At 43.1% G+C, this 27,317-nt stretch overlaps 2 protein-coding genes and 1 pseudogene across 20 annotated transcripts in view; 2 read left to right on the forward strand and 1 right to left on the reverse strand.

The window, feature by feature from the left end:
• Positions 1 to 27,317, reverse strand: part of LOC133423113 (NACHT, LRR and PYD domains-containing protein 14-like) — a 485,953-nt gene that overhangs the window by 341,269 nt on the left and 117,367 nt on the right. The window lies entirely within an intron of this gene.
• Positions 1 to 27,317, forward strand: part of LOC133423111 (NACHT, LRR and PYD domains-containing protein 14-like) — a 285,843-nt gene that overhangs the window by 236,662 nt on the left and 21,864 nt on the right. For 16 of the 17 annotated variants that reach the window (XR_009770795.1, XM_061713239.1, XM_061713231.1 and 13 more), the window contains 2 exons: positions 23,075 to 23,257; positions 23,665 to 23,841. Coding sequence is in view for 16 of the 17 variants with exons in the window: in XM_061713239.1 (XP_061569223.1) it covers positions 23,075 to 23,257; positions 23,665 to 23,841 (360 nt within the window). In the remaining variant the exon portion in view is untranslated. The remainder of the gene's footprint in view (positions 1 to 23,074; positions 23,258 to 23,664; positions 23,842 to 27,317) is intronic. The other variant, XM_061713241.1, reaches the window with a different exon arrangement.
• Positions 9,898 to 22,561, forward strand: LOC133423130 (protein NLRC3-like; annotated as a pseudogene).

The following is a 27,317-nucleotide window of genomic DNA, read 5'->3' on the forward strand; positions in this document are numbered from 1 at the left end:
CTCGCATTTGTGCGAGTGAGTTGCGCTGGGGTCATGTTAAAAAAAGTTTGAAAATCATTATGAATGTCTCTTGACCTACATCAGCCTTTCTCAACCGGGGTATCGTCAAAAAAATTACCTATTCTGACATTTCATATATAAATACCGTATTTTCGCGACCATACGGCCGGGGCGCCGTGTGGAAAGGCTATTAATACTATTAATACATCCATGATCCGACCGCGCGCGCCGACTGCGCCTCGAAACGCGGACCAAAATCTTACTCCGCTCAGAAGAAAGTAGTACCTTTTTGCGGTCCCGATCACGGGACTCTAGCAGGGTTTTGAGCTCTGAACTTTTAAGTCTGGTGTAGAGTTAAGCCTTACCTTATTAAATTCAACCTTTTTGGGGTGGCAGGGCTGTACGCTTACTTTTTTGAATGGTAGCACTGGTGCTAGCAAGTTAAAAATTTTAGTAGCACAAATAAAAATTTACTAGCACACCCGGGTGGACAGTTAGTAGGGGTGTAACGATAAAAGACACAAAATACAAAACAATACAGTGCGTTTGCCCTATTGTTACACTTTGTAATGCTTTATAACTGTTTAAGTTTTAAAGAGAAAGCCAGGCCAACCATTTTCCACAAACTGAACTAAAAGTAAATGTCAGGTTTGCATTATGATCTTCAGTTTCATACAATAAAAATATTTTGCCACAAACTGAATAGTTTCTCTCATGTATGATTTGACTTTTTTATTTTCCAGAAATGTAACAACTAAAATTAAATAAATAAATAAAAGTAAATAAATACATACAATTTTACATGATAAAAAACATTGATTTATGCTCACCTTATAAGTGTAAGAGGAGATTTATTTTTGTTAAGAAGGTTATTTTGGTAATTCAGGGTTCATTATTTTATAAATCTATTCTTTATATTCTGATGTAAATCAGGGACTATAATGACACTAGTCAGTTTATCTGTAGTGATTAGTCTGTTTTAGATTGGGCGGAGTGATACAGCACTAGGTACTGTGTTGATGCTCTAAAATCCTACACTGTTGAGGGACATTAAAGTACACTGGAACTCAGCAGAAGTTTCCCTGTGTTTATCCTACTCACCACCCCAAAAAGGTTTAATTTAATAAGGTAAGGCTTAACTCTGCACCAGACTTAAAAGTTCAGAGCTCAAAACCCCGCTCGAGTCCCGTGATCGGGACCGCAAAAAGGTACTACTTTCTTCTGAGCGGAGTAAGATTTTGGTCCGCGTGTCGAGGCGCAGTCGGCGCGCGCGGTCGGATCATGGATGTATTAATATATTTATAGTATTAATAGCCTTTCCACACGGCGCCCCGGCCGTATGGTCGCGAAAATACGGTATTTATATATGAAATGTCAGAATAGGTAATTTTTTTGACGACACCCCGGTTGAGAAAGGCGGATGTAGGTCAAGAGACATTCATATTGATTCTCACACTTTTTTTAACAGGACCCCAGCGCAACTCACTCGCACAAATGCGAGTGGATACATATTTCTCTTCGCACCGGATGATTTTTATTCGCAAATGCGATGAAAGCTGTCGCACTGTACAGCCCTGGGTGGTGAGTAGGATAAACACGGACAACTTCTGCTGAGTTTGAGAGTACTTTACTGTCCGCTCAACAGCGTAGGATTTTAGAACATCAACACAGGAGCTAGTGCTGTATCACTCCGCCCAATCTAAAACATATTAACAACTACAGATAAACTGACTAGTGTAATTATAGTCCCTGATTTATATCAGAATATAAAGAATATATTTATAAAATAATGAACCCTGAATTACCAAAATAACCTTCTTAACAAAAATAAATCTCCTCTTACACTTATAAGTTGAGCACGAATCAATCTTTTTTATGATGTAAAATTGTATGTATTTATTTACTTTTATTTATCTATTTAATTTTAGTGGTTAAATTTCTGGAAAAGAAAAAAGTCAAATCATACATGAGAGAAATTATTCAGTTTGTGGCAAAATATTTTCATTGTATGAAACTGAAGATGCATAATGCAAACCTGACCTTTACTTTTAGTTCAGTTTGTGTAAAAAGGTTGGCCTGGCTTTCTCTTTAAAACTTAAACAGTTATAAAGCATTACAAACTGTAACAATAGGGCAAACGCACAGTATTGTTTTGTATTTTGTGTCTTTCAAATAAAAGACAATTTTTTCCAGTCATATGTTCCTCATTCAAGGTTGTTAAAAAAATACTGCTATAATATCGTATCGTTATCGTGACCTCAATATCGTGTATCGTACCGTATCGTGAGATTAGTGTATCGTTACACCCCTACTAACTGTCCACCCGGGTGTGCTAGTAAATTTTTATTTGTGCTACTAAAATTTTTAACTTGTTAGCACCAGTGCTACCATTCAAAAAAGTAAGCGTACAGCCCTGGTTTAATGCAAAGGATATTGGTTATTTTGTTGTTTATTTCTGAAAGAAAAACTTAAGATATACATTTCCTGGAAATGTGTCATATGGTTGATACCAATGCATCAGTATACAGAGATAATTAATTGTTGCAGTGAACAGTTAAAGAAAATATGTGAATAAATATAATCCGTTGGACTGGAGAATGAGCAGAGGTGGTCCGGTGTCACTAATTTTATTTGTGTGTTTCCAGTACTCCGGTTCCAGGATTATCTTATCTGCTAGCGGCCCAGCCGGGACCCGCTACATATATATATATATATATATATATATATATATATATATATATATATATATATATATATATTATATGTTGTATATGTATATTATTTATAATTGCTCTGGTTTATCATTTATTATAATAATATTTAGAATGCTCAGGTGTCATATTGTAATGAAGTGCTGTAATATTTTCATAATGTAATAACAGGTATATTTTTTGAGAAAGTAAAGCTTGCTGTTATATTTATTTATATTTATTTTTATTTTGTATTCAAGAAAAATTGAAAAAGAAACAAGCGTTAGGACCTCATAAGTTTTTTACTTACTCCTTTTCGGGCATGAAGGTTTATTTCCCTTTGATTTGTTTAATGACTGTTTATTTGTATTCTTTTCTGATGTTTTGTGTAATGTTTTTCTTTTTTATTTAATATGCTCGAAATAAAGATTCCAATCAATTATTATTTATATGTTTAATATTAGTTGCATTAAGTATAAAGCTCATGAGTGTGTTGAAAATTGTCTGTTTGATAGGAAAAGGTTCGTTTATTGACCAACGTGGTGATGCAGTGTCCAACTCTCACCAGCAGAGGGCGCGGCACTTTGTTCGGGGACAATGGAAGTCTCGCGGGATTACACTGAGAACGAGAACACACTTGAGAGAGAAGACGTTTGCGGCGTAACGAGGATAAGTTATACTTATTTCTTGCTGATTGCAGGTAAGGATGGAGAGTTATAACCGTGTACTTGATGGGTGAATGTGTAATGTGTGAGTTTATGCTCAGATTTTATGTTTGTATTGTTGATAAACGTAAACCTAACGGAATCAGCCGGTGTGGCTCGTTGCCTAGCAACCGCGTAAGGCGGGAAAGAGCTCTGAGCCCGGACTGCTGGAATAGAGTTCATAGATGAATCAATAAATTCAGATAGACACAGAACTGATATTACATGTAGAGTTCATAGATGAATCAATAAGTTCAGATAGACACAGAACTGATATTAAATGTAGAGTTCATAGATGAATCAATAAGTTCAGATAGACACAGAACTGATATTAAATGTAGAGTTCATAGATGAATCAATAAGTTCAGATAGACACAGAACTGATATTAAATGTAGAGTTTAGGGTTACCACCTTTCAGAAATAGAAATTAGGGACACCCCGATTTCAGCAGTGCAGGCGCCAAAAAAAGGGACATCCCCAAAACTTCTAAACTGCATAGAAATTTATTTATTTTATATTAAAAACAAAATGCTTTGATTTAAAGTTTAAAGTGCTTTAATAGCATTTAATTTGCATGACTGTCAGACAGCCAACCCTAATAGCAACTGAAATAGCCTCCCATGATGTGTACGTCCATCAACCCAGATGTAGAATATGACCTACAGGTTAAGGTCGGAACATTAGAATATGGTGTAAAAGTTAATTTATTTCAATAATTCAACTAGAATATGGTGTAAAAGTTAATTTATTTCAATAATTCAACTAGAATATGGTGTAAAAGTTAATTTATTTCAATAATTCAACTAGAATATGGTGTAAAAGTTAATTTATTTCAATAATTCAACTAGAATATGGTGTAAAAGTTAATTTATTTCAATAATTCAACTGAAAAGGTGAAACTAATATATTACATATTCTCATTACACCCAAAGCAAGATGTGTTAAACCTTTATTTGTTATTATTTTGATGATTGATTTGTTTATTGATTTCTTAATATAGAGATTTTTTCATTTGGGGTTTTCATAAACTGTGAGCCATAATTACCAAAATTATAACAAATAAAGGCTTGAAATATCTCACTTTGAATGTAGTGGGAAATAATATATTTGTTTCACCTTTAGTTGAATTTACTAAGAATTAAGTTTTGCAATATATTCAAATTTTCCGACCTTCACCTGTAGGTTATGACATCAATAAATAAGAGCATAATATGTGTGTGTATTGGTTCAATACGGAACACAACTTTTAATTCCTAATTACGGAACAATTCCGTATTTCAAGGGACGGGTGGCGACCCTAGTAGAGTTCATAGATGAATCAATAAGTTCAGATAGACACAGAACTGATATTAAATGTAGAGTTCATAGATGAATCAATAAGTTCAGATAGACACAGAACTGATATTAAATGTAGAGTTCATAGATGAATCAATAAGTTCAGATAGACACAGAACTGATATTAAATGTAGAGTTCATAGATGAATCAATAAGTTCAGATAGACACAGAACTGATATTAAATGTAGAGTTCATAGATGAATCAATAAGTTCAGATAGACACAGAACTGATATTAAATGTACAAGATGAGACGACTGGTCTGGAAATACAACGTAACGTCATGATTATTATCACATTACAGCACATTAACATCAATTTATTTTTTATTTGGGTATTTTTTATTTATTTTATTTCTTTATTCACACACACACATGTGAATTGTTCTCCTGGAGAATCAAAAGCCAATGAACATAAATACATTAGACAGGAATACATACATGCACTTACACAGGGGGTGGGCTGTGTCCACCCAAACGTGCGTCCTGCCCACCCAAATAAAGGTTATGGGGATCCTTTATTTTTTTATAATTTTATTTTTTTATATATATATTTAAAAAATCCCAAAATATCTGTACCGTTTCTGATTGGGTGGGCACTGCGCATCATTTTTAGACACAACAAAGAACGCATACAGCAAAAGTTGTGTCTCGGCGGAGGGACCCGGCGTCCCAGCAAAATGAGAAGAGAAAAAATAGGTGTTCCGAACAGCAGACAGTGCACACACTAAAGGCTGATTTATGGTTCCGCGTTACACCAACGCAGAGCCTACGGCGCAGGGTACGCGGCGACGCGCACCGTACGTGGAAATGCAGTCTTTTTTTTGCTATTAAAACATGATTTGTAATGTGAATTTGCAAAACTTAAACTACAAATAATAGTTTTTTGACGTGACATCAGAGATTGCGCATGCTCTCTGCGAAAGGATGAGTCCAATCGGGTCGTAGCTGCTTCAACTGTGCGATTCCTTCACGAGGAGCGACCAGGATTTCAAACACGCTTGATTTTCTTGCATCCTCACGATTTGTGATCGGGAGCTCGTCGTGAGCTGTTAATCTCTCGTCGTTACCCCACGTACACTGCACGAGGCACGAGCAACGATTGGGTCAAAATCGGGCCCGATCAAAAAAAATTCGCACGACTGGAAAATCGGCTCAAAACGAGCCAATAATCGCACAGTGTCTGCCCGGCTTAAGAGGCATCTGTCACATGTAGGAGATCTCAGGGTTTATTCTATGTAGGCTCTCCTTAGAATAATGAAGACGGTGTATGATTTTAAACTGGATTAGGCAGTGCCGCGTTGTTAGAGCACTTATGGACGTGTTCTAAACTATCTACCCATAGAGCATCCGGGATCTCAGTGCCCATTTCCTCCTCCCATTCTGTCCTTATTAAATTGGAATTCACAGGATTGGTAGCTTGCAAGGTGTCATATATATAAGATATCGATTTTTCTAAGCGAGACATAGGCCGGAGGGATCTGTCAAGATGGGAGCCTTCGAAGGTCTAGAAATTTAACAGATTCGTTCTTACATAGTTTATGATTTGTAAATACCTGAAAAAATTACTTCCAGGTAGATGTATTTATTCTGTAACTGTGCAAAAGAAGCAAATCTGCCTTTAATGTATAAGTCTCCTATTGTATGGATGCCTGCCTTTTCCCAGAGAGTAAAAGTATTATCCAGATTGACCAGTTCAAGTGGAGTTACTGTGTCATCCAGCCAATATGCCATAATCCTGATTTGTGAAGCCCAATAATATGACAAAAAGTTTGGAAGTGCCAAGCCCCCCTCCATCTTATATCTGCAAAGGTGTTTCTTGCCAATTCTATGTGTTTTGTATTCCCAGAGGAAAGGGAGTACAATCGAGTCTATTTTTTTAAAGAAGGATTTGGTCAGAAACACTGGACAGATTCTACACAACGTCGTATGACTGAAGCCCCTAAAACAGATTCGACGACGTCCCGACCTGGACTGAGAGTCGTTTCCTCATCGTTCTGCCTGCAGTCCCACGTTATGGTCACATGACTTTAGCAGCTGTTTTTGAAAACATTGATTTCTTTACAAAACAAATACATTTACACAAATAAATGAACACTGACGACCACCAGGGGGCGACCACGCTCTCTCTCTCTCTCTCTCTCTCTCTCTCTCTTCTCAGCAGTCACGTGGTTTCTTGTAACTGCAGGGAGGAAGTGCAGCTCTGATTCTAACTGATAAAGGTATTCAGAGTTCAGACTCCATGTTGATGTGGACGGAGCAGCAGAGGAGACCAGGTTAGTGTTGCTTCAGTCTTCTTCTGCTGTTTAAATGTCATTTCTGTGGTTCTGGTTGGAGTCCAGCTGAGGGGTGACGAGAGATCTGAGGTTTGGGTTCAGATGGAAACATAACAGAAGTATAGAAGGTCCTTATAAGGACAGCTGGACAGGCGTGTGTGTGCTGAACTTCCTGTCTGAACATTTCCTGCTGTGGTGGTTTCTGTTATATCTACATTTTAACAGGTCAGTAAACTGTATTTATACGATGATTCAGTCTCATGAAGTTGATTTAATGTACAAAGATCTCAGGGAAAGTGTTACTTTTGGTATGTGGTGACTTAAAAAGACTTAAATCGTCGTCGTCTCCACAGACAGATGTGTCACGTTCTCAGAGGTTCTCCATGCTGGAAATAACTTTTCGATCAGATTTGATTGAATTTGTTAACAAAACTTTGCTGCATTATTTTGAACATGCAGATAAACGTAATGTGACGTTTTCAGGACAGTTTATACTGAAAAGCTGAATATTGTTTCTGGAGACCAGGTTCAGATCCTGGATCAGGAGACTTGAACAACCTGGTATTAAAATAGCCACTACCTGTCAATTGTGTGTGTGTGTGTGTGTGTGTGTGTGTGTGTGTGTGTGTGTGTGTGTGTGTGTGTGTGTGTGTGTGTGTGTGTGTGTGTGTGTGTGTGTGTGTGTGTGTGTGTGTGTGTGTGTGTGTGTGTGTGTGTGTGTGTGTGTGTGTGTGTGTGTGTGTGTGTGTGTGTGTGTGTGTGTGTGTGTGTGTGTGAGATCCTGATGTTCAGAAGAGTTTTACGGATTCTACAAGTTTGATTTATTTCAGTAACCGAGACTTTTTTAAGCTCTTCTTTAGACTTTAGACTCTTCTCTCTGAGACTTGACTTTAATAATAATAATAATAATACATTTTATTTGAAGGCGCCTTTCTGAGCACTCAAGGTCGCCGTACAATAGTTAAAAACAGTGTAACACAATAATAAAAGCTAGGGGGTAAACAAATACTCAGAATAAAAAACCACAACAACGACACAACGACACAGTGCAAGTGGGGTCAGAGGGAGAAGGCAGTTCTGAACAGGTGGGTTTTCAGTTTGGATTTGAAGTGAGGGAGTGAGGTGGTGTTCCTGAGATCCGGTGGTAGGCTGTTCCAGAGACGGGGAGCAGAGCGGCTGAATGCTCTGCTCCCCATGGTGGCAAGACGGGCAGGTGGAACAGTCAGGTGGATGGAGGAGGAGGATCTGAGGGTGCGTGAGGGCGTGGCGACGTGGAGGAGGTCCGACAGGTAGGGAGGGGCAAGGTTGTGGATTGACTTAAACGTTAGGAGAAGGATTTTGAAGTCGATTCTGTGTTTTATTGGAAGCCAGTGGAGCTGTTGTAGGACAGGGGTGATGTGGTTGATGGATGGGGTCCTTGAGATGATGCGGGCAGCTGAGTTCTGAACTAACTGGAGTTTGTGGAGGAATTTGTGAATGACACCGGAGAGGAGAGAGTTACAGTAATCAAGGCGAGAAGTGACGAGGCTATGCACAAGAATAGAAGTGGTGTGGGGGGTGAGGGAGGGGCGGAGGCGGTTGATGTTGCGCAGGTGGAAATAAGCGGACCGGGTAATATTGTTGATATGAGAATGAAAAGATAGGGTACTGTCGAGGATGACACCCAGACTCTTGACCTGTGGGGAGGGGGAAACAGTGGAGTTGTCAATGAGTATAGGGAAACTGTCGGTTTTGGATAGTGTTGATTTAGAACCAATGAGGAGGACCTCGGTTTTGTCACTGTTTAGTTTGAGGAAGTTGGAAGAGAACCAGGATTTGATATCGGTTAGGCAGTCAGCGAGGGACGAAGGTGGGAGGGTGGAGGTGGGCTTACTGGAGAGGTAGAGCTGGGTGTCATCCGCGTAGCAGTGAAAGCTGATGTTGTACTTACGGAAGATGTTGCCGAGGGGGAGAAGATAGATGATGAAAAGGAGGGGCCCCAGGACAGAGCCCTGGGGCACACCTGAAGTGACAGGGGAAGGCTGGGATGTGAAAGATTTAAGTTGAATGAACTGAGTGCGGCTTGTGAGGTAGGAAGTGAACCAGTTTAGAGGAGTGTGGGTGATGCCGATGGCGCGAAGTCTATTGAGGAGGGTGGGGTGGCTGATGGTGTCGAAGGCCGCACTCAGGTCAAGGAGGATGAGGATAGTGAGTAAACCAGAATCAGCTGCCATGAGGAGGTCGTTGGTTATTTTTACAAGTGCAGTTTCGGTGCTATGGAGGGGGCGGAAGCCAGACTGGAATTGTTCATACAGGTTGTTAAGTGATAAATGGTGCTGGAGTTGTGCAGCGACTATTTTCTCGAGGATCTTGGAAATGAAGGGCAGGTTTGAGATAGGACGGAAATTATTGAAGTTGGTAGGGTCTGCACCAGGTTTTTTCAGGATTGGGGTTATTGCAGCAATTTTGAATGATGAAGGAACTGTTCCAGTGGTGAGAGAGGAGTGGATGATGGCAGAAATGAGGGGGACCAGAGAAGGGAGGCAGGATTTAACCAGGACTGTCGGGAGGGGGTCCAGTTGACATGTGGTGGGCTTGGACCTGTGTATGAGGTCAGAGATCTCTGAGAAGGTGGGGAGCTCAAAGGAGGAGAAGGGGTGGGTGGGCGGGTGGAGATCGGAAGTGACGCTGAGGGAGGTAGAACCAAGGTCCTGGTGGATTTGCAGGATTTTGGTGTTGAAGAAAGACAGTAGAGAGTTACAGAAGGCAGTTGAGTAGAGATGGGGTGGTATAGAGACTGGGGAACGGGTGATATTGTTGAATATTGAAAACAGTGACTTGGTGTTGCCTGCGTTTGAACAGATTATGCTGGAGTAGTAGTTTGATTTGGATTTGGTAATACAGTCCCGGTAATGTATAAGGTGATCTTTGTACATTTCTTTGTGGACAGACAGACCAGTCTTATTGCGAAGCCGTTCGAGCTGTCTGCCTTTGGCTTTCATGAGCCGAAGGTCAGGCGTAAACCAGGGAGCAGAAAGGGTGAAAGAAACAGATCTGGTTTTTAGTGGAGCGAGAGAGTCGAGAATATCATGGAGTCCTGTATTGTAATATGAAACCAGCTGTTCAGGGGTGGTTAAATCTGCAAAGTCCAAGAAGTTGTCGACACTAGAGGAGAAAGAATCCAGATTTATGTCCTTAATATTTCGGAAGGAGATGAGACGTGGGGACTTAGTGGTGGACAGAGTGAGATCGATGTTGAATGAGAGGAGGAAGTGGTCGGTGATGGGGAGTTCAGCTGCAGCACAGTCAGAAGGGGTGACACCAGAGCAGCAAATTAAATCCAAAATGTGTCCTTTGGAGTGTGTGGAGAAGTGGGTGTGCTGCTGAAATCCAGAGCTCTCAAGACAGGATGTAAAGTCTTTTGTGAGAGGATGGTTTATATTGTCCATGTGTATGTTAAAATCTCCCAGCAATATTGTGTTTGGTGAGAGAGTGGAAAGGTGTGTGAGAAAAGCAGCAAAGTCATTTAAGAACTCGCCATTTGGTTTCGGGGGGCGGTAAACGGTTGCAATGGTTGTGGGAGTGGGTCCAGACAGTTGACATACTGTGGATTCAAAGGAGCTGAAGGCAGGGACAGACAGCGGCGAGACTTTCAAGGTCTCGCGGTAAATTATCGCGAGACCTCCTCCCCGCCCGGTACAGCGGGGTTGACAGATGTAAACAAACCCCGGAGGCGTTGCGTCGTTGAGTTGGGAAAAGTCATTGGGCTGTTGCCATGTCTCAGTTAGACAAATTAAATCAAACTTACGGTCGCTGAGGAGATCCTGGATGAGATGCCCCTTGTTGGTGAGTGAGCGGATGTTTAGAAGACCGAAGTTGACAGCGGCGGTGCCGCGCTTGACAGCTGAATTAGCCGACCGGGCTAGGCTGGCTAGGACGCTGTGGTTGGCAGATCGGCCGGTGTAGAGTGGGGAGCGACGGGAGTTGGACCAAATGGACTTAATTGAGTTCGAGGAATCCTCTCGGAAGCACCGGCGGGACCCCCGGTGGATGTATCTCCGCTTGGGCAGGAAGGTGATGTCCGGGTGGAGGTGCAGTCCAGTCGGCGGAGGCTCGCGCAGATGGAAGCGCAGTCTCAGGAGCTCCACCGCTGAGTACTGGAGCAGTCCAGTCACGGGCTGGCGAGCGAGCAACAGGAGAATCCAGGCAAGCACGGACCAGATGTAGATCCCGTCAGACCACATTGTTGGTGGGGACTCGTCTTGGGCAACGCGAGGTGAGCAGGTCCTGATGGGGCTCGGTGGCCGCCGGAGCAGAGCAGGTGAGCAAGCGTTGCAAACACAGCCACGTAGGAGTGACAATCGAGCCGTTTAGTCGTTACGAGTAAGTAGAGGACTTTTACCCGAGTGACCACAGATGCACAGTCAGATGTGGGTCGTGAGACAGCGAAAAGACAAATAAATTTAGAAGTGCAGGTGAGCAGCGGCAGCCAGTCGCGCCAGCGTTCACTCATCCGCCATCAATCAATCCCAAAACTGTCTGTCTGTCTTTAACACAATGGTTCTTTGTAAGTCTGTTTCTCAGCGAGTCGTTCAGGGGGTTGTTTACCGAACAAAGAAGGAAGTTAGCGTTGAGCTAACAAAGTAGGATTCATGGTTAAACTAACCAACATCTGAAGTCCGACTGTTTCCTGAAAACTGTTGTTTTATGATCTCAGAGAAATAAAGGGATGTTTTTGTGTAGAAAACTGAACAGGAGCAGGTAACGTTCAGGTTGGGGCTCTTTAGTGAGAATCAGTGAAGAAGTGGTTTCCTGGATGACTTCATCAGTCTTTCTTTGAGTGTTTAATGAAACAGAAAATATCTTCTCCAGGTGAAGACTCGGCTTCACAGATCCCACCTGGACAGAAATGTTGGCGTCAGGTTAGAGGAGACTCAGCTTCAGGTCTGTCTCATCGTCAGTATCAGTAAAACCTCTTTCTTCCTCCTCACCAGTTTGGACAAAGTCCTTCAGGGAAAGTTGTTACATTGATTTCATGACTTAGTCGTGTTCTAATAAAGTTTCTGTCTACAGATTCAAAGATGGTGGGTGTTTGTGGTTCATGTCTCTGAATGACTGAAGTCCAGAAGATGGATGATTGTGTGGAGGAAGAGGAGGAGAGACCAGAGTCTCCAGGATCCATCAGTCCGTCTATGAGGAGTGACTGGTCCAAAGATCCTCCTCCAGACTTCAGTAAAGAACCTGGACCCTCAGACACAGAGTAAGAAAACTGCTGTTAACTGATTCTAGGACTCATCATGACTTTATATTTTCTGTCCATGGTGGTTTATTTGATGATTTAGTTTCTTCAAACATCACTTTTTCCTTCTGGTTCCTGTTTTTCCACCACGGAGTCTTCTGTGTTCCTCAACCATGTGGTCCTGCTGGTTCAGAGAGCAGAGTTTGGTTCAGGATGAAACCAACTCTCCAGATCGGCCATATAATTGCATGTGACTTAGTAATTTAATTTTTTTCTAAAGAATTTTTTGGGCCTGCGATGGACTGGCGACCTTTCCAGGTTGAACTCCTGCCTCTCGCCTGAAAAATTAGCTGTGATAGGCTCCAGCAGACCCCCGTGACCCTGCAAAGGATAAAGCGGGTATAGATAATGGATGGATGGATGGATGGATGGATGGATGGATGGATGGATGGTTTTGGGCTCTAGTGGCCCTTTATTGAAGGTGCAGACAGGAAGGGGGTAGAGAGAGAGAATGGGGATGACATGCAGCAAAGGTGCAGGCCGGGATTCAAACCTGCGGCCGCTGCAGGAGGACTGTAGTCTCAGTATATGAGCCGCTTGCTTAACCCAGTGCACCGCCGAGCAGCCCGATATTTGCATGTGATTTAGTTTTAATACATTTTTCATTGATTTGAGGCCAGTTTGTTCTCAAAGGCTCCGGAGCTCCACCATCTCTCTTTTACTGCTGCTGAGATGCTGGTTCCAACTTACTGAGGACGTCCCAGCTCATCTGGTCCATCATGTCCCCCATGTCCAGTATCAAGGAGACATTTGGTCCATCATGTCCCTCATGTCCAGTATCAAGGAGACATTTGGTCCATCATGTCCCTCATGTTCAGTATCAAGGAGACATCTGGTCCATCATGTCCCTCATGTCCAGTATCAAGGAGACATCTGGTCCATCATGTCCCTCATGTCCAGTATCAAGGAGACATCTGGTCCATCATGTCCCTCATGTCCAGTATCAAGGAGACATCTGGTCCATCATGTCCCTCATGTCCAGTATCAAGGAGACATCTGGTCCATCATGTCCCTCATGTCCAGTATCAAGGAGACATCTGGTCCATCATGTCCCTCATGTCCAGTATCAAGGAGACATCTGGTCCATCATGTCCCCCATGTTCAGTATCAAGGAGACATCTGGTCCATCATGTCCCTCATGTCCAGTATCAAGGCAGCATTTGCATCTGGCTGATCTGGGGCTTCCGGTTCAGGTGATAGCCGGAGCTGCTGCGTCGCCTCTCCCTCGGTTTGCCATCATAGGGCCCGATTTACTAAGATCCGACCTAAATAAAGAGTACTAAATTGCGTGTGCACTGAAAAAGTTTGCGCGTGCTGTTGTTGTGTGTTTTGCGGGTGATCAACTAAGATTGCGTGCGCAATTGATAACAGGTGCAAACCGCAGTATTTAAATGAGGTGTTGCGTGTCTTACGGTTTGCGAGCGCAAACTTTGCGCCATGGAGAGTCTGGATGAATCCGTGTATCATTCGTTCTTTCCATTTTCTATTGCCAATCAAAAACCAAAACATGAAAAAGTGACTGGTTATGTTGTTATTAGTTTTTTATTATAACACAAATAACGGAAAAACGGCTGGTTTTTCATATTTCAATTTTGGGCACAGATCAAAAATACGAAATAGAAAAACGGGCCACAGGACTGAATTTGATTTTAATATTGAATTGGTCGGGTTTGCGTGACCCAGCGGTGCTCGGCATGATCTGAGGAGAAAAAGACAATCAGACGCAGAGCTGGAGAGCGCTTTGATTCAATCTATTTATGAGTTAAGTTTTTATTCAGATGTCCACAGTATATTGCAAATATTATATATTATATAGCAAACACTGACAGTAAATGTGTGACAGACGGGACGATCATATGGCCGAAAGAAGAGAAGTGTTCAGAACAGCGCACAGAGCGCACACTAAAGCCTGATTTATGGTTCTGCGTTACACTAACGCAGAAACGACGGCGTAGGGTACGCGACGACGCACACCGCACCGCGACCCTACGCCGTCGGCTACGCCCTCGATTTAACGCAGAACCATAATTCAGGCGAAGCTGCAGTCTGTCTGCGCTGATACTGACACAGCGGGTCGGAGCGGATTTGGTCATGATGTTTAACCTGTGTTTTGTGATTAATAAGCACGGGTTTTAATTAAATGTAATTTACGAAGGATGATTTCACGTTCAATAAGATAAATAATCAATAAAATACAAAGTTTGGCACAAAGGCTTGGCCTGCTTGTGGACGAGTGGAGGGGGGCACAATAAGAGAAGGTGGCGAAGAACTAAAGAAAAAGTGGCCTTTAATAAAACTTGTGCAACCATTTTTAAAATAGCATGCAGCAGAATAAAGACTCTCTCTCTGCGTATTCTTTGATTTTGGATGTCGCCTCCTTGCCACAATAACAGCAGCAGCAGATTAGCACCTTCCTTTCGAACTTATTAAATACAGATGCAATCACAATACGCGCAATTACTTTCAGGCTTGGTAAATCTCATTGCGTGTGGTAAATGGACCAATTTGCATTTTCCCCTCCCAGTATTTAGCGCTTTCTGGCGGCTACGCCCCATATTGATTATTCATCAGGGCAAAAGTACTAAATGGATTGCGTGTGCTATTCTGCAGATTTCAGAGACGCAGTCGTCTTTGCAAGCTGTTAGTAGATCAGTTCGCACATTGGTTTGCGGTTGCTGTCAAGTTTGCACAGGTTTTTACGCACGCAAACCTTTAGTAAATCAGGCCCATAGAGCGCCCGTGAGCCCAAACCTTTACAGGTAGTGAAAAGCTTTAATGTTGGGGCTAAATACCGGCAAAAAGAATTAAGAAGTGTGATATAAAAGTGTAAAAAAAGTCACATTCCAGCGGAGCCTCGGCGGAACACGTCCTACATCCTCCTCATCCCACCGGAACCTGGAATTGTTGTTTCTGATCAAAACAAGTTTTATTCAACATTTTACAGGTTTTGGAGGGAGGACAGTTTGATGTTAAATCGCTGCACAAAAACTGTAAATGGATTCATCTTATTTTGTCATCAACAAAAGAATTTCAGTTGAATTCAGGAAGTGTTGAGTTTGAATCAGTGAGATGTTCAGAGGGTCAGGAAGCAGGAATGTCCTCAGATCCCTCATCCCTGTGGAAGGTTCCTGCAGAGGAAACATGAGCTCTGATGTCAGGAGGAGAGGAAAGCAGTAATCTGCTCCAGGACTGGATACAGACCAGATCAGGGGTGGACAATCCTGAAGCAGGAAACATCTAACACATGCAGGACTGTGGCTGTCAGGACCAGAGTTGGAGACCCTGCTGTAGATCTTCTTCAGTGCTCATCAGCAATATTATCAGTGACTGATGTGAATTTGTGTTTGCAGAGGTCGGTACCGCAGTCGGAGACCAGAGTCTCCAGGATCCATCAGTCCGTCTATGAAGAGTGACCGGTCCAAAGAATATCCTCCAGACTTCAGTAAAGAACCTGGACCCTCAGACACAGAGTAAGAAAACTGCTGTTAACTGATTCTAGGACTCATCATGACTTTATATTTTCTGTCCATGGTGGTTTATTTGATGATTTAGTTTCTTCAAACATCACTTTTTCCTTCTGGTTCCTGTTTTTCCACCACAGAGTCTTCTGTGTTCAGCAGTTTCAGCAGCAGTTTTAATTAAATTAAATTCAATTCAATTTTATTTATATAGCGTCTAATACAACAGATGTTGTCTCTAGACGCTTTCCAGAGATCCAGAACATGAACATAAACATAAATATATATTTTATATTTTATATTTTAGGACTCTAGTTCTCCTTCATCACATTAAAAACTAATCACTCACACATGTTTTGTTAGTAATAAATAGATAGATTAGATACAAATATAAAACAACATAAACTTCCATATAATTGCATTTGATTTAGTTTTAATACATTTTTCATTCATAAACTAGATTCAATCGTATCACACCTCCTATTGTTCTCTTTCTATATTAATAAACCTTTTATTTCCCGTTACAAATGTAAGGCATTAATTCATGTAAAGGTTTGACACAAGTAAAACAGACAGAAGCTGCTGCTTCCTGCTCTCATGTATTATGAGCCGCCAGCAAGAAACTCGCTCTACTGGACAAACCATGGTGACTCGTTGATGACATTAAAAACTATCAGTTAAAGATGTTTTGATAGTTATTAATATATAGATTAAATAAATCAATAAGATTATTAAACAACAGAAATCAACTTTCATATAATTACATGTGATCTGGTTTTAATATTTCTTTCTAAACTAAAATTGATCCTTTCATACCTCCCATTGTTCTACTTCTATATGAATAAACCTTTTATTTTATATATGTAATGTGGGTCCAGGTGAATGGTTAGATAGATGGACCTCTAAGTATTCACAGTGCTACCCAACACTATTATTGATCATTTTAAGAATGAGGATGGTTGTTGGACGTGTGGAGAGCCAGCAATCCTCACACAACACAGTTTACACGTTAAAACCTGATGGGAATGCTAAAGGGACAATTGACTGGTTAGTTTCTGGTTCATGATGCAGTTTAAAGTCACTTCCACTGTTTCTATACTGGGGAATAAGACACTTTCAAATCAGACTCTCCAGGAAAAGGAAAGATCATTGGAAGTTCAATCATCCCTCTTAAAGAATGAAAATCAAAGAATTGATGTTAGACATTAATAATAGTACCAACCTTTCCCAAATACAAACATGGGAATATCTACAAGAAAACTCTCTGTTGCTTTTGGTAAACGGATGAAAACATTGCTCCATTATTACTCTAGTCAGAATCGGGGGGAAGAAGATAAAGTAGGAATCTCAAATACTCAGACTCAATCAGAGCAGTTGGACCTTAACAAAGCCCCGGGTGCTTTTGTCAGATCACGGTCCAAGTGGAAGAAGATGGAAAATCCATCCTTTATGAGGCTGGAAAAACCAAGACAAGGAAAATCTGCTGTTTCTTCTTTATTGATTAAAGAGGAGGAATGTACAAACTCAAAAATAATATCTAAAGAGTCTTTGAACGTTTGAATGATGCTTCTGCGATAAAGTACGGCCGAGCAAATTAGGAAGGAATCTTTGCCATTTTCTCCACTTTCTGCCGTCTAGCATTGCCACGGTAACACTATTGACGGAGAAAAGTAACAGCCATGGAAGGCACGATGGAGACGCACGTGTCGGTGTCTGCCATGCCTGGGAACACGTTACGGTCCGGGCCGCATTAACGGATGAAAAAACACTTAAAGAATAAGTGGAAGAAGAAAAGGGAAACCGATCCTGGATCCTAATATCTGGCCCGGGCAAACTGGTTTTCCTTGTTTTTTCTGGTGTTTTTCTTTCTTCCACTACTGGCATACACATAAACGTATGAATGTAAAACATATACACATAAATAAATGAATGTGCTCTTCCAGAAGCATCAGTTTTATTCCCGTCTGGAGGCTGAATTCAAACAGAAAAGCAGCCACACTTTTACTCTCTGAGACCACCTGAGCTTCTGGACACTGTTGACTCATCTGAATGTTTTTCTACAACAGTCAGAAATGACTTTAGTGATGAAGACATGTGTTCACAGAGGGAGGAAGAGGAGAGGGGTTGGTGTGGAGGAGCAGCCGTCCAGTCAGAGCAGAACTGTACCAGGTAAGACTGAACTTCTGTCTGCTGATGGAATCATTTCTGACAACTGGAAAGACTTTTGTTCTGTAGTTTCAGAGTTCTTCTTGTCTTTCAGCAGATGCCGGTCTGCAGGAGGTCCTAGATGAACACAAGACCAGTCTGAGGAGCAGATGTGAACATGTGACTGAAGGAACTGATGAACCAGGAAGTAGAACCCCCCTCAACAGGATCTACACAGAGCTCTTCATCACAGAGGGACTGAGTGAAGAGGTTGATACCCGACATGAGGTGAGGCAGCTGGAGACAGCTCCCAGGAGGAAGAGCCTCCATGACGCTCCAATCAGGTGCCAGGACATCTTTAAAGCCTTACCTGGCCAACATGGAGCCATCAGAGTGGTTCTGACCAACGGCGTCGCTGGCGCTGGGAAAACCTTCTCGGTTCAGAAGTTCTCTCTGGACTGGGCCGAGGGCTCGGAGAACCAAGACGTCACCGTGGTGATTCTGCTCTCGTTCAGGGAGCTGCACCTGATCGGAGATGAGCAGCTCAGTCTTCTCAGGCTGATCCAGGTTTTCCATCCATCGTTACAGAAGCTCACAGCAGAGCAGCTGGCTGCTGGGAAACCGTTGTTCATCTTTGACGGCCTGGATGAAAGCAGACGTTCCCTGGACTTCAACAAGGGTCCGGTGGTGTCTGACGTCACACAGAGCTCATCGGTCAACGTGCTGCTGACCAACCTCATCCAGGGGAACCTGCTTCCCTCAGCTCTCATCTGGATCACTTCCAGACCTGCAGCAGCCAATCAGATCCCTCACAAACACGTGGACAGGGTGACAGAAGTACGAGGCTTCACCGACGGCCAGAAGGAGGAATACTTCAGGAGGAGGTTCAGGGATGAAGAGCGGTCCAGCAGCATCGTCTCCCACATGAAGACATCCAGAACCCTCCACATCATGTGTCAACTCCCGGTCTTCTGCTGGATCACTGCTACAGTTCTGGACCACATGTTGACCACAGAGCAGAGAGGAGAGCTGCCCAAGACCCTGACTGACATGTTCTCCCACTTCCTGCTGGTCCAGACCAAGAGGAAGAAGAACAAGTACCAGGAGGGACGTGAGACGAGTCCACAGGAGCTGATGGAGGCTGACAGGGACCTTCTCCTGAAGCTGGGGAGGCTGGCGTTTGAACATCTGGAGAAAGGAAACATCATTTTCTACCAAGAAGACCTGGAGCAGTGTGGTCTTGATGTCCCAGAGGCCTCGGTGTACTCAGGAGTTTGTACCCAGATCTTCAGGAGAGAGTGTGAGGTCTTCCAGAAACCCGTCTACTGCTTTGTTCATCTGAGCATCCAGGAGTTCCTGGCTGCAGTCTACGTGCTCCACTGTTGCTCCACCAGAAACACACGTGTGCTGGAGAACTTCCTGGGAGAAGACTACAGATACTCAGGAAAGTACAGATACTCATCTCTGGATGACTTCCTGAAGAGAGTCATGCAGAAATCCCTGGAGAGTGAAAATGGCCACCTGGACCTGTTTGTCCGCTTCCTTCATGGTCTTTCTGTGGAGTCCAACCAGAGACTGTTAGGAGTTCTGCTGAACCAGACGGAGAACGATCCAGAAACCATCCAGAGAGTCATCAACAACCTGAAGGAGATGAGCACTGATGAAATCTCTCCTGACAGAAACATCAACATGTTCCAGTGTCTGATGGAGATGAACGACCTCTCAGTTCATCAGCAGATCCAAGAGTTCCTGAAGTCAGAGAACAGATCAGAGCAGAAACTCTCTGGGATCCAGTGTTCAGCTCTGGCCTACATGCTGCAGATGTCGGAGGAGGTTCTGGATGAGTTGGACATGAACAAGTACAAGACAAGACCATCATGGGGTCGACGGAGACTGATTCCAGCTGTGAGGAACTGCAGAAAGGCTCGGTGAGTCCAGATGGATCAATAACACCATCAGTTAGCAGTTCACTTTTTCAAATCTGGTTTTGATCTTGAAAATGTAAACTTTTGAAGTCGGATGTGTTTGTTTTATTCTGGTTCACCTCAAGTCACGTCAACCAGAGGTTCATGTTTCAAACACTTGATCTAGTTCAGGGGTTGGCAACCCAAAATGTTGAAAGAGCCATATTGGACCAAAAACGCAAAAAACAAATATGTCTGGAGCCGCAAAAAATGTATTTTATAAGCCTTAGAATGAAGGCAACACATGCTGCATGTATCTAGTTATAACTGGGGGAAGATTTTTTTTTCATTATGCACTCGAGATTATTGTTGAAGTACAATCTCGAGAAAAAAGTCGAAATGTTGAGAAAAAAGTCAAAATTTCTGTTTCAAATCTTTTTTATTATTTTTCACAAAGAATATAAAAATACAATGTTACATTGAGAATGTATATCCAAAAGTCAAAATTTCTAAGAAAAAAGTCAAAATGTCGAGATGAAAAAAGGAAAAAAAAGAATAAAAAAGGAAAAAATAAAAAAAACGAGAAAAAAAAAGTCGAAATGTCGAGATTAATGTTGAAGTACAATCTCGAGAAAAAAGTCGAAATGTTGAGAAAAAAGTCGAAATGTTGAGAAAAAAGTTGAAATGTTGAGAAAAAAGTTAAAATTTTGAGAAAAAAGTCAAAATGTTGAGAAAAAAGTTGAAATGTCGAGATTAAAAAGGAAAAAAAAAGGGAAAAAAAGGTCAAACATTTTTGAAAAAGCTCCAGGAGCCACTAGGGCGGCGCTAAAGAGCCGCATGTGGCTCTAGAGCTGCGGGTTGCTGATCCCTGATCTAGTTGATGTTTCTGCTGCTCAGAGATGAATCTATGTAACGGAGAAAGATGAAACATCAGAACCACCGGGGAGTTTTGTTGATGTGAACTTACAGACAGTTTTACAGAGAACTCATCACATCAGACATTTTCATTGAGATTATTGAAGAATAGAGGTGTAACAATACACTAATCTCACGATACGGTACGATACACCATATTGAGGTCACGATAACGATACGATACGATATTATAGCAGTATTTTTTTAACAACCTTGAATGAGGAACATATGACTGGAAAAAATGGTCTTTTATTTGAAAGACACAAAATACAAAACAATACGTTTGCACTATTGTTACAGTTTGTAACGCTTTATAACTGTTTAAGTTTTAAAGAGAAAGCCAGGCCAACCATTTTCCACAAACTGAACTAAAAGTAAATGTCAGGTTTGCATTATGATCTTCAGTTTCATACAAGTACAAATATTTAGACACAAACTGAATAGTTTCTCTCATGTATGACTTGACTTTTTTCTTTTCCAGAAATGTAACAACTAAAATTAAATAAATAAATAAAGGTAAATAAATAAAATATGAAAAGTCCCACATGACAGTTATTGATCTTGTACCAGAGCTCAGAGCTTCACCTGCTCCAGCCTGAGGCCGTAAGGTTGAACCCCGGTATCGTTTCATCCTCACACCGTCGGGGACGACACAATCTTTACATCAGAAAAAACATTGATTCATGCTCACCTTATAAGTGTTAGAGGAGATTTATTTTTGTTAAGAAGGTTATTTCATTATTTTATAAATATATTCTTTATATTCTGATGTAAATCAGGGACTATAATGACACTAGTCAGTTTATCTGTAGTGATTAGTCTGTTTTATATTGGGCGGAGTGATACGCCACAGTACGGCACTAGCTGCTGTGTTGATGTTCTAAAATCCTACACTGTTGAGGGACATTAAAGTACTCTGGAACTCAGCAGAAGTTTCCCCGTGTTTATCCTACTCACCACCCCAAAAAGGTTTAATTTAATAAGGTAAGGCTTAACTCTACACCAGCCTTACATCAGTAAAAGGTTTAATTTAATAAGGTAAGGCTTAACTCTACACCAGCCTTACATCAGTAAAAGTTCAGAGCTCAAAACCCCCAAGAGTCCCGTGATCGGGACCAAAAACGGTCCTAGTTTCTAGAGCGTAGTCAGATTTTGTTAAAACGGTACTAGTTTCTTCTGAGCGTAGTCAGATTTTGGTAAAACGGTACTAGTTTCTTCTGAGCGTAGTCAGATTTTGGTAAAACGGTACTAGTTTCTTCTGAGCGTAGTCAGATTTTGGTAAAACGGTACTAGTTTCTAGAGCGTAGTCAGATTTTGGTAAAACGGTACTAGTTTCTAGAGCGTAGTCAGATTTTGGTCGGCGGGTCGAGGTCGTCACGTGATCCCGCTGCACCAATAGGATGTTACTAGTAAACACAATAGATTAATATTAATAACCCAATATCAGCTACAGTTTGTCACCTCCACGACACGTATGGTGACGTTTTTGTATCGTGAAATTATATATTGTTACTCCCCTATTGAAGAAGTTTACAAGTTTAAACGGCTCAGAGTTGTAAACCTACAATAGTTTTATGTGGACACAGTTGTACTTGGTACGTGACTTTAATTCTAGTAACTCTGGTTCTGTGATCTCCTGCACCGTCCTGTAACTCCTGTGGATCAGTCTGGCTTTAAATCAGACTTTATTACAACTGACATCATGTTTTCTCTCATCACAGATTTGTTGGTTGTTGGCTCTCAGAGACTCACTGTGAAGTTGTTGCGTCCGCTCTGAAGTCCAACCCCTCCCATCTGACAGAACTGGACCTGAGTCAGAACCGCCTGGAGGATTCAGGAGTTAAGGTTCTGTCTGGTGGACTGGAGAGTCCAAACTGTAGACTGGAGACTCTGAGGTCAGTCCACTGGAGATGTTTCCACATTTATCCACTTATCATCCTCCAAAGATGGAACTGGCTCTAAAAGTTCTGTCCAAAATAGAATAGAATAGAATGTGTAAGGGATAATGCCCGACGAGGTGAACATTATCAGAAATATATGGACGACGCGGGCCGGTTTGCCTCCGCGAAGTCCATATATACTGTAGTTACTCCATAACTCAGTTTCCTTGGTAACGGAAGATATTCTAGTCCGTACAAAACTGATATTTTTTTTTTGCGGCCCACTAGATGGCGCTCGCAGCCCAAATGTGGATATGGTTCAGAATCACTGACTTAGTGAACAATACCAAAACATTATTGCTGGTCAAGGACTTCTTAACATTTCAACTTCAGAGCTGTTTAACTATGAACTTATTTACACTAATATGTTTTCTGAAACATTTATTTCAACACGGTTACAGAAGTCATCAGCTGTTTCTTCTTCATTCAGGTTGGAGGGCTGCGTGTTGTCAGAGATCAGCTGTTCTTCTCTGGTCTCAGCTCTGAAGTCCAACCCCTCCCTCCTGAAACATCTGAAACATCTGGACCTGAGCTGGAACCACCTGCAGGATTCAGGAGTGAAACATCTGTGTGGTTTCCTGGAGAGTCCAGACTGCAGACTGGAGACTCTGGGGTCAGACATGTTTTAGTTTTGTGTTCAGATGAATCTGATGTGAAAGTTGTGTTGACACTAACCTGCAGATCAGGCTGATCTCCTGCTGATCCACACTGACCATCAGACTGATCTCCTGCTGATCCACACTGACCATCAGACTGATCTCCTGCTGATCCACACTGACCATCAGACTGATCTCCTGCTGATCCACACTGACCATCAGACTGATCTCCTGCTGATCCACACTGACCATCAGGCTGATCTCCTGCTGATCCACACTGACCATCAGACTGCTCTCCTGCTGATCCACACTGACCATCAGACTGATCTCCTGCTGATCCACACTGACCATCAGGCTGATCTCCTGCTGATCCACACTGACCATCAGACTGATCTGGTTCTTCTTCTCTGGTGTCTTTGTGCAGCTTGCAGTGCTGTGATCTGTCAGGGATCAGCTGTTCTTCTCTGGTCTCAGCTCTGAAGTCCAACCCCTCCCATCTGAAACATCTGGACCTGAGATTCAACTACAAGCTGCAGGCTGCAGATGTGGAGCAGCTGTCTGGTCTGCTGCAGAGTCCACACTACCAGCTGCAGACTCTCAGGTCGGTTCTGACTGGAGCTTTTGGAGTTTTCTTGGAGGTTTTGGTTTCCTCAAACAGAGAAGACTCCTTCAGTCCAGGTGAAGGAGTTTCAGGTGTTGATCGTCTGAACCTCCTGCTGCTTCTTCATCATTCACTCACATTTCATGTGAAACCTGCTGTGATCCATGTGTGTTCTGTTAGAACCACACACACCTCACCGTCACACATGTGTGTTAGAACCACACTCACCTCGCCGTCACACATGTGTGTTCTGTTAGAACCACACACACCTCACCGTCACACATGTGTGTTCTGTTAGAACCACACACACCTCACCGTCACACATGTGTGTTCTGGTAGAACCACACACACCTCACCGTCACACATGTGTGTTCTGGTAGAACCACACACACCTCACCGTCACACATGTGTGTTAGAACCACACACACCTCACCGTCACACATGTGTGTTAGAACCACACACACCTCACCGTCACACATGTGTGTTCTGTTAGAACCACACACACCTCACCGTCACACATGTGTGTTCTTCTGTTAGAACCACACACACCTCACCGTCACACATGTGTGTTCTGTTAGAACCACACACACCTCACTGTCACACATGTGTGTTCTTCTGTTAGAACCACACACACCTCACCGTCACACATGTGTGTTCTGTTAGAACCACACACACCTCACCGTCACACATGTGTGTTCTGTTAGAACCACACACACCTCACCGTCACACATGTGTGTTCTGTTAGAACCACACACACCTCACCGTCACACATGTGTGTTAGAACCACACACACCTCACCGTCACACATGTGTGTTCTGTTAGAACCACACACACCTCACCGTCACACATGTGTGTTCTGTTAGAACCACACACACCTCACCGCCACACATGTGTGTTCTGTTAGAACCACACACACCTCACCGTCACACATGTGTGTTCTGTTAGAACCACACACACCTCACCGTCACACACGTGTGTTAGAACCACACACACCTCACCGTCACACATGTGTGTTCTGTTAGAACCACACACACCTCACCGTCACACATGTGTGTTCCTGCTGTCAGGAAGCAGCTCCAGGTCCAGACAGAACCTGACAGAACCAGACAGAAGTGAGTTACATATTCATGTTTAAATCCTCTCTGAAAGCTCATCTCTGACGGAGACAGACCCCCCTGAAGACACAGACCACACACGTCCTGAAGGAAGACGGGTTTCTGCTGACGGCTAACAAACTAACATGTTGTTCAGGTTTCAGGGACTGGGCTGGAATGACGGCTGACCAGGAGTAAAGAACCCTCATCTAAATCATTATTGATCCAAATAGGAATCAGAGGGACCAGGAGAGGGAGATGGGGACCGTGCAGGGACGGGCCACCGGTCCAGAGACCAGGACGGTCTGTAGTTCTGTTAGTGTGAGGCAGAAGACAGATCCAGGAACAGCGGGCCAGGGTCAGAACCCAAGACAGACAGATAAGCTCAGACAGACGTAGCGATCAGGGCTGGACCTGAAACAGGTCCAAGGACACAGGTCCGGTCCAGCATAGCAGTCCCAGGAGAACTGCTGGAGACCGGTATCTGCAGGGAGACCACAAACCCACTCTGGTGAGAGTGAGAGCTGCAGACGCTTTAAATAGAAGAGGAAGAGGTGAGGATGATGAGGGGGATCAGCTGGCAGGAAACTCTTCATCTCCCTCCAGAAGGTTCTTCATGGACCGCTGTAGTCGCTGTGAGGTCGGGGTTTGTCCGTACCGCCGTATCTCTTTACAGCAGACGTTCTCCCCCGGCTCCGCTGCTGCACATTCACTGCACGTGCACCGTCCCACATGTGAACATATTGTAAAGTAAAAGTGTTGCTGGATTCGACAATGGAAGCGTCCAACAGCTCTCTCAGTCAGCAGCTCCCCGGTCCAGAACTACGGTGGCCGTCAAGAACCAAACGCTCTGCAACGGCCTAATGCGTCTCAGTTCAGGAAAACCTGCTGCAAAAAACAAAGACAAATGCAGCATCATCAAACGCTGCAAATAGAGAAACGATGCAAAGCACAAAACGATATAAAACAAGAAACCATCTTCAAAAGAAAAACGCTTCATAACCGGTCACTACAACCGGTGTTGAAGAATATTATCAAACCAGTTCAGAAGTCCGCTTTGTGATTTTTTTATGAGGTTTTATTGAGCCGGCGGTGAGCACGTCTGCACAGACCAGAGGTCTGGTAGAAATGCTGACCTCGAGTGACGTTGTAATCAGATTTTTATACAAGAAGTTTCAGGAATACCAGCCCAGTGAGAGAGGTGGGACTTTTAGCTTTAGGACCACCCCTGAGGGATCAGGAAGTCCGTATATGTTCTTTGTCTCTGTGGGGGCTGGAAGTCTCGGCAGGGATGCAGAACGCCGGACCTTGCGTGACAATGTCCCGGCAGGGGTCCCCAGGAACTGGAACCCGCATGTCTATGAGCATAAGGGGGGCTTGAGCAATCTGCAAGGCGTCGTTGTGTCCCTGCAGGGGGGCCAAATGGTCAAAATGCTTCATCAATTCACAATTTTTTTTTTTTTTTTTTTTTTTTTTACAGTGGAGTACATCATTTTAGTAATAGTTTGAGTGATACATGTGTTTGCAAGTAAACCTTAGACATGTGGTCGGAAACCAAATAACAACAAGCCAACAAAGCAAATTCAAATATCAAGTAACCAACGTGTCCTAACTGTTCTTTAAACCAATGAAACAAACTACTTATGACAGGTGTATGTAACATTTTGGCAATATCTTTCAAGTGATGCGTTATTTCTTGGACTGTGGCATTGCGGGTATAAATGTACAACATTCAGTTTTAATGACAGCACAAGTTCCCCTTGAGAAGCTAGTAAGTAGTCCAATGCAGCACGATTCCGCAAGGCCATCATCCCTAGAGCAGCCATCTCCCGTGGGAGCATCGGCATGCCCCCTGTTGCGGTCCTTGCCGAATCCTCAATGGAATCGGGCAGTGGTTTTTGGCTTGTTTTAGGCTTAACAAGCGGTTCTTCAGAAGGAGAGTATGTGGAGTCACATCTCGATGCTACACCATAATTGTCTCGCTTGTGGGGGTCTGCGGGGCCTGTGCTGCTCCTCCGCTCCTCAGCTCCTCCACCGGTCGTGGAGGTCCTGGGTGTTGGAGCTGGGCTTTCCTGCCCGCGTTGCTCCCCTCAATGGCTCCGACGGGGTACCACAGAAAGAAGAAGGAATCGGCCGGTCTCCGGTGCAAGGTCGAGGAGCTGTGCTCCCGCAGTGGGACGCGTGGAACCAGGCCAGCGCCCCCCACCCTTGAGTGTCGGTGGTGCAGGACGTGCTGAGCCCTGGACCACCGAGGCCCTCTCCGACACAAACCCAGTCTCCGGGTTGTGGCATGGTTTGCCACTAAGAAGAGACTGGACAGCTTTTACTTTTCTGTGGATTGACTGAACAGCAGAAGTTTAGAGTACAACAGAATGATATCAT

This window comes from Cololabis saira, chromosome 22 (assembly GCF_033807715.1).
Source record: "Cololabis saira isolate AMF1-May2022 chromosome 22, fColSai1.1, whole genome shotgun sequence".
NCBI lineage: Eukaryota > Metazoa > Chordata > Actinopteri > Beloniformes > Belonidae > Cololabis > Cololabis saira.